Source organism: Chlorocebus sabaeus, chromosome 12 (assembly GCF_047675955.1).
Source record: "Chlorocebus sabaeus isolate Y175 chromosome 12, mChlSab1.0.hap1, whole genome shotgun sequence".
Classification (NCBI taxonomy): domain Eukaryota; kingdom Metazoa; phylum Chordata; class Mammalia; order Primates; family Cercopithecidae; genus Chlorocebus; species Chlorocebus sabaeus.
Genome location: NC_132915.1, coordinates 29,458,269 through 29,472,861, shown reverse-complemented (window position 1 = coordinate 29,472,861; position 14,593 = coordinate 29,458,269). Strand labels below are relative to the sequence as shown.

The 14,593-nt window shown below is 41.2% G+C and overlaps 1 protein-coding gene across 2 annotated transcripts in view; it reads right to left on the bottom strand.

Annotated features, from left to right (window-relative positions):
* The window catches only part of DOCK8 (dedicator of cytokinesis 8), a 238,068-nt gene that overhangs the window by 175,180 nt on the left and 48,295 nt on the right, over positions 1-14,593 (bottom strand). Inside the window, exon 2 of one of the 2 annotated variants that reach the window (XM_007969410.3) lies at positions 11,208-11,310. In XM_007969410.3, the coding sequence (XP_007967601.3) occupies positions 11,208-11,310 (103 nt within the window). Of the gene's footprint in view, positions 1-9,824; positions 10,027-11,207; positions 11,311-14,593 lie in introns of those variants that run through there. The other variant, XM_007969411.3, reaches the window with a different exon arrangement.

The following is a 14,593-nucleotide window of genomic DNA, read 5'->3' as shown; positions in this document are numbered from 1 at the left end:
AGTATTGTGTGTATGAAACAATGTTTTGACTGTATTTTGACTGTGTCCCGTCACGTGAGGTCAGGTGTGGAATTTTCCACTTATGGCATCATGGAGGCACACAAAAAGTTTCAGATTTTGGAGCATTTTGAATTTTGCATTTTCAGATTAGGGATGCTCAGCCTGTATCCTCATTTCACAGGTGAGGAAAGTGAGGCTAGAGATTTAATAATTTTCCCATGATTACACAGCTAGGGACTGGCCCATCTGGAATTCAAACCGAGGCAGGCTCATGTTCTTAACCACTGTAATTTTGATTGTTTTCTTTTGCAGGCCTTTCAAGAAATCTGTATATTTTGAAATAATCAAAACACCAGGCAATAGTAAGTGTGTTTGGAAGTGAGTCAAATAATATATTTACCATGACCCATACATTCCACTCTGGGCTTCTCATAAGATGGGCTGCTCAGAGTAATAATAGTAAGTAAATAAAAGTGATAATAAATGTAAACTTATTGTAAAGAATATCGATTACTCAAGGAGAGGCAATAGGAATATACACTTCAAAATTATACTGAAGCATAGTTTGAAGCAAGAAGACATGAGCCGTAAAACTAGTGAGTAGAAGCGTCATGGAGATATGACATTTGTGTGCAATCATCAGTGAGAAAAAGTTTCACTTCCTGTCAGAGAATAATACTTGTCATGTTGGACAGGCATGGTGGCTCACGCCTGTAGTCCTAGCACTTTGGGAAGCCAACACAAGAGGATTGCTTGAGCCAGGAGTTTGAGACCAGCCTGGGCAAAAAAGCAAGACTCTGTCTTTACAAAACAAATTTTTTTTGAAGTTAGATGGGTGGGGTGATGCACCACCTATACTCCTGGCTACTCCAAAGGCTGAGTGGGAGAAACACGCGAGCCCAGGAGTTTGAGGCTGCAGTGAGCTGTGATCACACCACTGCACTCCAGGCTGGGTGACAGAGGGAGACCCTGTCTCTAGAAAACCAAAAAAACAAAAACAAAAACAAAAAAAACCCCTCCAACTTGTCGTGTCCTTGAAATTCAAAGCCACAAATGATGAAAAACCTGGTTGATAATGGCCCCTGTTATCTACAGGAGAGACTATCCAGGGAGAAAAGGATGGCTGATTTCCTCACTCAGCAACGATGTGCGGAGCATCTACTGGGTGGGGCATACTGAGCCCCTGAGGTGGCCACTGGGGATACAGAGGAGCACAGGCAGCTGTTCTCATGGAACTGCACTCTAATAAACCGTGAGGTGGTGAAATGTGCAACTTTCTCACACATAAATAATACCATCATGGGGGGGGGGAATTTGATAAAGAACATATATCATCATTGAGCACTGTGTGGCAATGTGCCAGGGCAACATACCCAGTTGATGATAAAGTCATAAACTCTTGAGGTCTGAATCTATTCTAGTACTCAAGAGCTGGTAAGCACAAACAGTAATGACAGCATTATTGAGTATGGTTCTAGCATTACACCCAAGTTGACAATTAATAATTTGTCTCCCCTACTCCTTCTACACTGAAACTAAAGTGGGAGGAAATTGGTCATTTCAAATGTCATGTAAACTAGTCTTGCCCTTGGCAAGTGGGTGCAGACCCTAACTACTGTTAACTAGGCCTCCAAGCTGTTGTTCCTCTTGCAAATTCAAATAATAACCAGGAACCAAAAAAGATTTCTGTTCTCTAAACTATCAAGAGTCTTAAACTCAAGAGTAGGCTTTACTATGAGGCAATCAACACACACACACACACACACACACGCGCGCATGCACACAAACATATATACATACATCTAGTGGTAAGCCAAAGAAGGAAACAAATATCAGAGAGAGTTACAGTGGCACTGCATTTCACTAGGGATGAAGTTTGGAAACAGGGTGGGGTAGGGAATGAAGAATTTCCTAAGATCAGTTCAAGGCAAGACTTGGGTCCCTGGAAGCTTAAAAGCCAAACATGAAAATGAACTGTTTTGTTTTCTCTGCTGTTGTGCTGTATGTGGTCTCCTAGTCAGTGGAGACCAAAGACTACTTTAAATACAGATCAAAGTAATTTCAAGAAGGTCACCTTTACATCCTGATTTTTCACACTATGTATATCATTTGTTATATGTAATAACATAAGAGAAAATCAAAAATTAAAAACCAAAACAACTGTTTTTTTGTGTGTGTGTGACAAGAGTCTCACTCTGTTGCTGGAGTGCCGTGGCGGGATCGTGGCTCACCACAAGCTCCGTCTCCTGGGTTCAAGAAATTCTTGTGCCTCAGCCTCCTGAATAGCTGGGATTATAGGCATGCGCCACCATGCCTGGCTAATTAGTGTAATTTTAGTGGAATTGTGGTGGGGTTCCACCACATTGGCCAGGCTGGTCTCAAACTCCTGGCCTCAAGCAATCCACTCACCTTGGCCTCCCAAAGTATTGGGATTACAGGCGTGAGCCACCGTGCCCAACCCCCTTTGAAAAATAAGACAAAAATACTTAAGACTGCAAATGCAAATGTTCCTAAACCAGGCTTTACCTTTTGTGATGGTTTCATGATGTGTCAACTTGGCTAGGCTGAATGACATTTCCTTGAATTCCCTTTCCAGTATGTTTTCAGACAGGGTAAGCTACAAGAGAGTTCTCCTGTAAGAGCTGGAGGACAGAAGGGAGACTGCAGCCATTCTGTAGCACACACACACCTTTTTCCATTTACACAATCAGTCATTTAGGTGCGTCTGTGAAGAGAATATTGCCAATGTAATTAAAGTCCCTAAACAGGTGACTTTAAGTTAATCAAACGAGAGATTACCCTGGGTGGGCCTGACTTAGCCAGTTGGAAGCCTTTTCTAAGAAGGTAGAAGCTCTGGCAGTTCAGACTGCAGGCTTCAGCTTGTGCCCAAGGGGGCTCAGTCTGTTTGGAATATGTCCTTCCTATCTCCCCTGTGGACTTTTGTGCTTAGTAGGCTAAGCCAATACCTTCATACACATCCATATGGATTTCCTACAGGTTCTGTTGCTCTAATTGAATCTGACTGATACACCTCCTTTCATTCATTCAACACATACTGCTGGGGTCCTACAGCAATCAGACACTAGGCAACCAATTGTCTCAGGGTGTCCCAGTCTCTGAAAGTCTCATGTACTGAGAAAATTCTCAGTCCCAGGCAAATTGTGACAGTTGGTTACTCTACCTTACAGATACCACTTTTACTAGGTTTTCCTCCTACTATGCAGTGCCCCGGAGTTCAATTCTAAATCTCTTCTCAATCTGCATTTAATCTCAAATGATCTCATCCACTCCCATGGCTTTGAATATACATTTTTTAAAATTACAAGTTTATATCTGCAGCCTCAACTTCTGCCATAAATTCCAGGTTGACTTTTCCAATTACACCTCAACATCACTACTTGGTACTTTAACAGACCTCTCAAACACAATGAATTCAAAACTAACTCTTAACCTTCCTGGCAATCTGCTCTTCCCATACCTTCCATACCTCCACACCTCTGCAAGTGGCAATTCCAGTCCACCAGTTGCCCGGGTGGAAAACATTAAAGTCAATGTTGCTTCTTCTCTTTCTCTTACACTCTACATATCATCCATCAGAAAATCCTATCCACTTTGCTTCTGAAATACATCCAGAATCCAAACACTTCTCACCTCTCCTGCCACCACCCTAGTCCAAAGCACCACCATTGCTTTCCTGAGTTACCGTGACATCTTCCTAACTGCCCTCCCTCGTCCAGTCTATTTTCCACACCGCAGCCAGAGTGATCCTCATAAAAAGTCAGATGGTTCCACGCCTAATCTTAATGTTCACAGCAGCTTCCTGTCTTAGAGTAGAAGCCAATGTTCTTCTACAGTGTCTGAGGCCTGTGACCCAGTCCTGCTTTCTCTATGACTGCATTTCCTACTGCCCACTCTGTTCAGGCCTCATTCTGCTTCCTTGCTGTTTCTGAAGCATGTCACATATTGAAGTCTTGGGGACTTTGCATTTACTGTTCCTTCTGACTGGAATATTTTTCCTTCAGATATTTGTCAAGTTCATTCAGAACTCTGCCCAGGTGTTTCCTTTCTAGATAGAGGCCTTCACAGATGACCCAATCTAAAAGCATCTCTTCTGGGTCACGATTTCATTCTTCAAAGCCCTCAACACTCCCTGATAAAATCAACATTTACTATTTGTCTGTATCTGTCCCTCATTCTGAAAGGCAAACTCTATGAGGATAGGCCCTCTACTGTATTCACTATTGTATCTTCAATCTCACTGCTGTGCCAGCAGTTCCTGACATAGAGACCCAATACATATTTCTCAAATGAATGAATAAGCTCTCCACTATCTTTAAACGAAGCTGAAGGCAGTAAAGTTCTTCTAGCTTCTGTGATATCAAAGTTCTCTACTTTATGGACTAAACACTTCCCTTCCTCCACCAACAACAATCTTCCACTGATGCCACTGAGAGGGAGATGCTGACATGCCACCATGGGCATCACTCTAGTTTCACCAAGGCTGAGTTGATTCCTCTACTGCACAATAACAACAAAGAAATGTCTGCTCTGTATGCAGAATGCCTGCCACTCTTTTATCTTCCATTGTGAATTTGCATGAAAACTATCTTGAGATCTTCATTTTCCATCATGCCCCTTCCAGTGCAACCAATGAAACCTAATAATAGCCCAACTCCTTGAAAGATGAAGTACAAAAGAACAATAGAATCAGAAGAATAAAAGAGGACCATATTTATCAGGCAATTAAACATTTAAGTCATCCTGAGCTGTAAAAGAAAAAAGGTTGCTTTATTGCACAGAAGTCTATACACATAACAAAAATGAATGCCTTCTAAGCTATGAGACTTTTTTTTTTCCAATAAATGTTACATATACAAACATGCCATGTAACCATGGTGTTTGGTACGTATCCAGGATGTGGCTTTTTACATCCTTTTCTTCAGTCAGAGCCGTTATGGTCCAGCTAATTCATTCCATTTTACTTCAAAACTTTCCTATTCTCACTTTTAAAAATAGGATTTTTCCCTCCATAAAATATGTAGCTTAAGGTTATTTACCACTTATACAATGTCTCAAATCCTCCTTACTTCCTTAGGGCATAGATCCTAACTCTTTCTTTTCTTGTTCCCTCCCCTCCCCTCCTCTCCTTTTCTCTGAGACAGGGTCTCCTAACTCTTATCTTGTATGTTACTCTTCTTCTGTATGTTTTCTCTTCTCTTCCCCTCTCCACTCTTCTCTTCTCCTCTCTTCTCCCCTCCCCACCTCCCGTCTCCTCTCCTCTCCTCTCTTCTTTCCCTTTCTCTTCTCCTCTCTTCTCTTTTCTTTTCTGAGACATGGTCTTGCTCTGTTGCCCAGGCTGGAGTACTGTGGCTCAATCATGGCTCACTGCAGCCTTGAACTCCTGAGTTCAGGTGATCCTTCTGCCTCAGCCTCCCAAGTAGCTGGGACGAAAGGCGTGTGCCACCATGTCTGGCTAATTTCTTTTTTTAAACTTTTTTATAGAGATGAGGTCTCACTATGTTGCCTAGGCTGGCCTCAAACTCTTCGCTTCAAGCTATCCTCCTGCCTCTGCCTCCCAAATTGCTGGGATTACATGCAGTCATGAGCCATTGTGCCTGGCTTCTACTTTGAACAACCAGAAATCAGGCCAGGTGTAATGACTCATGCCTGTAATCCCAGCACTTTGGGAGGCCAAGGCAGGCAGATCATTGAAGCTCAGGAGTTCAAGACTGGCCTGGGCAACATGGTGAAACTCTGTCTCTACAAAAAAAAAAAAAATTAGCCAGGTGCAATGGTGTGCCTGTGGTCCCAGTTACTTGGGAGGCTGAGGCAGGAGGATCACTTGAGCCTGGGAGGCAGAGGTTGTAGTGAGCCGAGATCTCACCACTGCACTCCAGCCTGGGCGACAGAGCAAGGCCCTGTCTCTAAATAAATAAATAAATGAAAAGAAAACAGTATTTTACAGTTTCATTTTAACAGAGGTACTGATTATAGACTTGTTTGCCTAAACAGGCAGCTGGCATCAGAGGGTTTCTGGTTAATCCATTCACATAGCTGTGGCAACAGAGAATGCCAAAAGTCAGTGAGTGAGTCTACACACAGGGTTATTTACTAGCCACAGCCGCCTTCTAGCCCTGGTAACAAAGGATTTTGGTAGGAGTGTCAAAGAGACCTGGGACAAGTTTATCATCACGTCTAGAAAACCAACTTCAAATGATGGATCCCCTTCATACTAAAAAATGCAAAATTCAAAAATATTTTATCTTCTTCGAAAATGTTTATACACACATCATCAGACCTGACATTTACAGAGTTTTTAAAAACCCCAATAAAACAAAAAGAAAAATCAACATGAAACATACACCCTTCCTCTCATCTGATTTATCAGATTGATGACAGAAGCCACTGTATTTTCTAAGGATATATCTGCAGGGTTAGTAAGTGGTCTTTGCTTACTACACGTTCTGAAATTCAAAGTGCACAGGAAAAAAGAAGTGTTACCTTTCTTTATATTTTTTCCCCTACTTGGAATACTTCTACCTTTAAAGTTCTTTAAATGGGCCGAGCATAGTGGCTCAAGCCTGTAATCCCAACACTTTCGGAGGCCGAGCCGGGCAGATTACCTGAGGTCAGAAGTTCGAGACCAGCCTCGCCAACATGGCGAAACCCCGTCTCTATTAAAAATACAAAAATTAGCCAGGCATGGCGGCGGGCACCTGTAATCCCAGCTATTCAGGATGCTAAGTCAGGAGAATCACTTGAACCCAGGAGGCAGAGGTTGCAGAGAGCCGAGATCACGTCACTGCACTCCAGCCTGGGTGATGGGGGGAGATTCTGTTTCAAAATAAAAATAAATATAGGCCAGGCATGGTGGCTCACGCCTGTAATCCAAGCACTTTGGGAGGCCGAGGCAGGTGGATCACTTGAGGTCAGGAGTTCAAGACCAGCCTGGCTAACATGGTGAAACCCTGTCTCTACTAAAAATACAAAAATTAGCCAGTTGTGGTAGCACACGCCTGTATTCCCAGCTACTAGGGAGGCTGAGGCGGGAGAGTAGCTTGAACCTGGGAGGCAGGTGTTGCAGTGAGCCAAGATCGCACCACTGCACTCCAGCTTGGGTGACAGAGCGAGACTCCATCTCAGCAAATACATAAAAAATTTAAATAAATAAATAACAAAGTTCTTCAAATGATTTTCAACCTGAGCTTCAAGTTAAAGTCCCCAGGGAACTTTAAAATATTGATGCTTGGTCCCCGCCCCCAGGAATTCTCATTGAATTGTCTCTAGATAATTTTAATGTCCAGTCAGGGCTGAGAACTCTTACTCTAAGTCTTCTCAACCTTCTCAATCAAGCCTTTGCCTCCTAGTACATCATGTATCCTTTTCTCTTCTAAACACCTGCCACTTTTGAAGCCAGTATAGATACTGTATATTACCTGTTCTCCCAAATGAATCATAAAGCCCTTCCAAGCTGAAGTCACCTTTTATTCACATCTTCTTTTAATCTCCCACAATGTCTCCACAGTGACAAATCATAAGAGAGCAATATTAGCCAATATATACAAAGGACCCATTATATAATTCTATATTCCCCAGTAGGGACAGCATTATTATGCCAATTTACAAATGAAGAAACTGAAGTCTTCAGAGAGATTAAGTGGCTTGTCACAAATTACATGACTAACAAATGACACCTGTACTTCATCCCAGATTCATCTGACTTCAAGCTCTTCACTCTTGCAAAACAGCAGCAACAACAAAGACGTGTAATTGATTAGGTTCTAAATAACTTGACTTCAATTAAATGCTTTTAAAAATTAAATAACCATTTGTATCAGCAAGTGGGCCATTGAAGTGGTGGTTGTAAAAATAAAGGTAAGAGAAACAAAGGTCAGAACGCACTTGGTCTTATTTTTCAACTAGCCAAATAATGTAATGAAAACCTACGGTTTCTCATTTTAAGGAAAGTTTCCTAAAACAGCTTTAAGTTGAGAATCTTTAGATGATAAACTACTCCTTTGCCTTCCTAGAAATGAATCTTACCAACACATTCCATTATCTTTCCATGAAAAGAAGTATTTTTTTTAAAGGTAAAAGGAAATCACCATGTAGGTTGATGATTTCTTTTGGGGAACCTTCATTCGGGACGATGACTCAAGGGGAAAAACAGCCACTTCATTCTGACATTACAACACGATACCAGGTAAACATTACAGAGATGGGATTTCCTAAGCAGACTATTCATCAAAAAAAGGAAAGAGAGAGAGAGAAAGAAAGGAAGGAAGGAAGGAAGGAAGGAAGGAAGGAAGGAAGGAAGGAAGGAAGGAAGGAAAGGAAGGAAGGAAGGAAGGAAGGAAGGAAGGAAGGAAGGAAGGAAGGGAAGGAAGGAAGGAAAGAAGGAAGGAAGGAAGGAAGGAAGGAAGGAAGGAAGGAAGGAAGGAAGGAAGGAAAGAAGAAAAAAAAAAAGAATTCAATCCTCTGGGCTTCCACATGCCTCTGTTCTCCAGGTAGAAGGAACAAGGGCTATATACTGAAGTTGAAGTCGAGAGATGGGAAAAGAGATTCAGAAAAGTAAAGCGCAATAACTGGGAGTAATATATTTTAAAGGATATTCACATGCAAATAGAACCAAGACTAAATGATGATAGGTAGGAACATGTGATTCTTGCATAATTTAACAATTTTACTTATTGTTGCTAGTTTCTTGATATCTTCTCTTAGAAAACGGACAGCTAAGCCACATGTTAACTTCACTACCCAGCTAATGTAGTAATTCATCAAAATTCACTTTCATCAAAACTTACTGAGGAGGCAGCACACTACCAAACGAATGCTTACAAATATTAACCATTATTTTCCTTTGTAACTTTACATAAAATAATTTCGCCTGAAAAAAAAATTTAAGGCTGAGGCATTAAAGTAAAAGCTGGTGGCTGGGCAAGGTGGCTCATGCTTGTAATCCCAGCACTTTGGGAGGCCTAGGCGGGCAGATCACCTGAGGTCGGGAGTTCGAGATCAGCCTGAGCAACATGGAGAAAGCCCATCTCTACTAAAAATACAAAATTAGCCAGGTGTGATGATGCATGCCTGTAATCCCAGCTACTCGGGAGGCTGAGGCAGGAGAATTGCTTGAACTGGGACGCAGAGGTTGTGGTGAGCCGAGATTGCGCCATTGCACTCCAGCCTGGGCAACAAGAGCTAAACTCTGTCTCAAAAAAAAAAAAAAAAAAAAGTAAAAGCTGGTATGAAGAGAAAGGGTTAAAGCCTGTTAGCTAAACTTCCTTAACGTCTCTTAGGAGTGATGTCCACACTATTTCCCAATGCAGCTACTACAGAAAGCTGCAGTCTTCATTTATTTTTTAAAAAAGCAAAGCACTAAAACCCTCTACCTTGTTTAAAATTTAAAAGTGTATCCAATCTATTTTAAACTAAATTTTGCATATTTTGGAATACAACTTCAGCCAATTTTTTAAAAAAAATTATTTGATTTTCAATTAAATATATATTAGCACAAATTAAACCAAGAAGCATATCTAATTTGTCTTGGTGTAAAACTAACCTAATACACCCGAAAATGGACACATTATGCACTTGACATGCTTTTATTATACTCTGCAATTCTGAAACACACAGGAAAAATACAAATAAAAAGGGCAGTCTAGCAAGCCACTTAAGTCATAAGTAGATTTTCTGAAAAAATGGCATGGAAAGTTACCTCTTGTAGTAAAAGATGCTATAGGTTTTTTAGTACTACTATTTCATTAATGACACAACACACAAATTATCCTTCTGAAATAATAAGAAATCACTTCAGTAAAACATACCTTTAAAAGATTCACAGTTACACGGCGTGTAAATTGTTACAGGAGACAAAATGGCGGTTACCGGAAACTGAGTGGAAGGTTACAAAATTTCTAAGAGCAGAAGTGGTTTTGAAGTAATAAGTAGAAACAAAAAATAACCTAACCTCTTCAAGATAACCACCAGAACCAGCAAGAGAGTGCTGCTGTGCTGTGTGAGGAAGTGAGTACAGGAGGGTTGGAGCTCTCTCACAAAGGAAGTGAATATTCACTTCTGGTTTTACAAACCATCTCATTTGTCAGATTTATCTCACTTGGTACACATCTGGCATTTAGTGCTCAAATAATATAACATATATAGGCACACTCAACAATTGGCATTGATATAAAAATGTAGGCAATCTTCAACTTAAGAGGAAGTGTGTTTTAAAAATGAAGGTTTAGGGCCAGGCGCAGTGGCTCACTGTAATCTCAGCATTTTGGGAGGCTGAAGCAGGAGGATCGTTTGAGCCCAGGCGTTCAAGACCAGCCTGGGCAACATAGCGAGACCCCTGTCTCTACAAAAAGTACAAAAATTAGCCAGGTGTGGTGGTTTGTGCCTGTAGTCCTGGCTACTTGAGAGGATGAGGTGGGAGGAGAATCATTTGATCCTGGGAGGTTGAGGTTGCAGTGAGCCAAGATCACCCCACTGCACTCCAGGCTGGGTGACAGAGTGACACCTTGTCTCAAAAAAAGAAGGTTTGTACATACTGTAACAGGATATGAAGCTCCAGATAGAGCAAAATTATAGTGACAGAAGTGAATCAGAGATTGCGTGAGTTGGAGGTGTGGCCTGGGGGGAGGACTGGGAGAGGAGATTGTAAAAGGGCACTGGGGAACTCTTTAGGATAAAGGAAGTGTTCTATATCTTGACTGAGTAAAGGTTAAGTGACTCTAAATTGCCCAAATTCACCAAATTGTACACCTAAAATGTGTGAATTTTATTATATGTAAATTATACTAGCAAGAAAATGATTTTACAAAAAGGAGGTCTGTAACTTGGCATTTCAGATTTTGGAATAGGCTTTTCCAAAAAAATGCATACTATAAATGGTGGTAAGTTTTCAAGCTAGCCCTTCTCCCCCAAAGATGAACCAAAATTTGGATGAGACTGAGTAGCCTGGAAGCCCACTAGTCTGGAGACATCAAAACCACAGCTCCCAGAGGTTCTATTATGCACCCTAAGTACTGGTTGGCAGAGGGAGAGAGGGATATTGTTTGATGTCCAGACGCAGTCACAGAGTTAGGATCTGGTGACTGGAGAATGTGAGGTGATCGTAGGAAGATCTAAGGAACAGGAGGCAAACACATACCCTGAGCACTTTTGCACTTGACCAACCGCTAAGTAAACCTGGAACTCATACTTACTAGTTGAAGAGAGGGGAAGCCAGAGGTACTTATGCTCTGTCGATGGTACTGGCCAAGGTTTGGTGGGAGAGTAAACTGTTTCCTTATTTCCGCTGAAGAATACCTTGGATTAAAATAGAAAAATCTAAATGAAATGATTATTTTAAGAAATCATCGCAATTTTAGATGCAATCTTTGATATCATGTTATAAAACATAGGCCTTGACTGGGTGATGAGCAGAACTGACTAAGATACCCTCAGTGGCCTGTTAGTGGACACTGTAGTTTTTGTCTGATAATACATAACCTTGAGAAGTTCACAGAGGCCATGATGCCTGCAGTCAGGGTCCTGCCCAATACTGGAAGGATGATGGCAGAAGGAGGATTTTGAGGCCCAAGAAAAAGATCCAGGGCATTTGACTCCTTCTCCCCCAGCCATTCAGAGTTTTCCCTATGTGAGGATGTCTGGTCTCTGACTAGAATCCTTTAAATCCTGAGCTGCCATTTTGATCCAGCCATTCTCATTTCAAGCAGCTGAACCCATTTGGCTGACTGGCTGCTACAACAGAGAACACCAGAGAACTGTTATATGAATACTTCTGCCTCCCTGTAGGCACCTTCAATGCTACAGGAATTCCCAATGATTATATTTTTTCCAAACTGCTCCTGGTGGAGTGATCCTTTGCATCACCCATGTGGACAATGCTCAGCCAACACTTTAGGGAGCCACATAAATGAGAGGAAGTTGTTCCCCACTGTCTACTTACACCCGCTGGCATGTGACTGCTGGCCAGTGATACTCCAGCTTACGAACAAGTTGACTTCTGAGCACTCATCTGTTAGCCATTTGTTTGGAACTCAGAGCATGTTTTTTTATTACATCATTGTGTTGGTGGTTGGATTCTCAGGCTAGTTCACAAAAGTGTATTTAAACCACAATGAGGCCAAAACATATAATACCAATACCGCTACTGAATATAATTAGAAACTAACAAAGATTACTGAGGATCAAATGAAGTCCTATATTTTAAACATGCTTCGTATCCAACGAGGGTATATATAAATTTTTAAACATTGTTACTTTAAATGTAATACTTAAATATTACAAATGAAGATTATTATGTTTTCTCTGTGCAAATGTGTGCTAGGGTATACTTATTAACTGCCCCGCATGATGAGGTTTCCTACATGGTTTGCTTTGCTCCTGACCTTGGCAATGAGTTACACCTAGAGAGGCAGGAAACTAGGCTCTTGTCTCAACTTTGGCATCTATTCTCCTTCAGGAGCACTCCGATTTCCTTTCAAGATGCCCACGCTCATGCTGTGCACTGTCTAGGCAGAAACACAAATCAAAAGAGTGGGCACATAACTCACGGCAGGACAAGCATCTCTCTTTCCCAGGATTCTGAATGACAAATGGAGAGAAGATTGGAAGAATAAGGCTGGAGCACATTCATCCTAGTGGTGGCCCCTTACGTGATGAGGCAAGGAAGTGTGAAACCCCAGAGGAAGCTGTAGCGGCAAGCATAAATTGTGCTCCTTAATTTTCTACAACATTTTCTTTATTTAATTTTTTTAAAGTATAAGGAAATACTAGGATAGGAAGTAAGTATTCTACTAGCCATGAGGGAAATTCTCATTAAACCACAATGAGATGTCATTTCACAACCACTAGGCTGGCTATAACAAGAAAGAGGGGCAATAACAAGTGTTTGCAAGGATGTGGAGAAACCGGAGCACGCATATGCTGTTGGTTGGAATATAAAATGGTGCAGCCATTTTGGAAAGCCATCCAGCAGTTCCTGAAAAATCGAAACAGAGCTCCCACGTAACCCAGCAATTCCACTCATAGGTATATACCCAGGAGAAATGAAAACATACTTCTGGCAGTGTGTGGTGGCTCACACCTGTAATCCCAGCACTTTCGGGGGCTGAGGTGGGCAGATCACTTGAGGTCAGGAGTTCATGACCAGCCTGGCCAACATGGCGAAACCCCGTCTCTACTAAAAATACAAAAAAATTAGCCATGTGTGGTGGTGCGTGCCTGTAATCCCAGCTACTTTGGAGGCTGAGGCATGAGAATCGCTTGAACCCGAGAGGTAGAGGTCACAGTGAGCTGAGATTGCACCACTGCATTCCAGCCTGGGCGACAGAGCAAGACTCCGTTGAAAAAATAAATAAATAAATAAAGACAACCACACTTCCCCACAAAAACTAACACATGAATATTCATAGCAGCATTATTCATAAAGGCCAAAAAACGGAAAAAATCCAAATGTCCATCAACTGATGAATGACTTAACGAAAAGTTGTATATCCACACAATGGAAAATTACTCAGCAATAAAAAGGAAGAGAGTACATATACCCCACAACATAAATGAACCTTGGAAACATTATCCTAAGTGAAATAAGCTAAACCAAAAGATCACATGTTCTATGATTCCTTATATGAACTGCCCAGAATTGCAAAATCTATAGAGACAGAAAGTAGGTTTGTGGTCACCTAGGGTTGGGGATATTGCAGAGAAATGGAGAGTGGCTGCTAATGAGTTTGGGGTTTCTGTTTGGAGTAATGAAAATGTTCTGAAATTGATTGTAGTGATGACTGTGAATATATTAAAAATCACTGAACTGTACACATGGGTGAATTTTGTAGTATATGAGTTATATCTAAATAGAATGAGATAGGTGTACATGTAAATATTCTACATAGACAAAAGTGAAGGCAAAAAATTAGTGTGACAACTAGGAATGAAAGAATAACCTCCGATTTTGTCTCCAAGTGTTTGATAGACTGATTTTAATTATAAGTTAGACAGTCACCGATTTTTTAAAAATCAACAGATTAGACCGCTGTCCAAAACAAAAAGTCTATATTGCATGAGCAACAATGTATCTTGTGTTTGGCACCACAGGACTCAAACCAACACTGCAATCATTTATTTGCTTACTTGAAAAGAGGATCATAAGCCATAGAGGGCCAACACAACCAAGCCAAAGCCCTTTTCTGTGATCAAGCTGACCTTTTTACAGATAAGACTGACTTCTCCTGGGACTGCTACCTCCAGGTCTTCCCCCAAGAGCTCTCAAATAATACATCTTAGTTTCCCGGTCATTCTAAAACTGGTCCTATTATAGACCAGAGTGGTTGATGTGAAATAAGAATATCTGAAAATATTCAGGAAAGAAAGTGGCATTGTGAGATGATCAAAGAGGCAGGAAGGACAGGGTCTTGCTTTCATTTTGAAGCAAGACCTGTTGTCCTGTGTCAAAACTCTAGTATTTTTGTCATCATGAAATCAGAATATTCCTGCCCTCTAGCCTTTCTTAAACAGAGTCAACTGGTATTTCTGTTCCAGTCCTCCATATACCAGTTTCCTAATTCAGAACTATACAACTAATCTT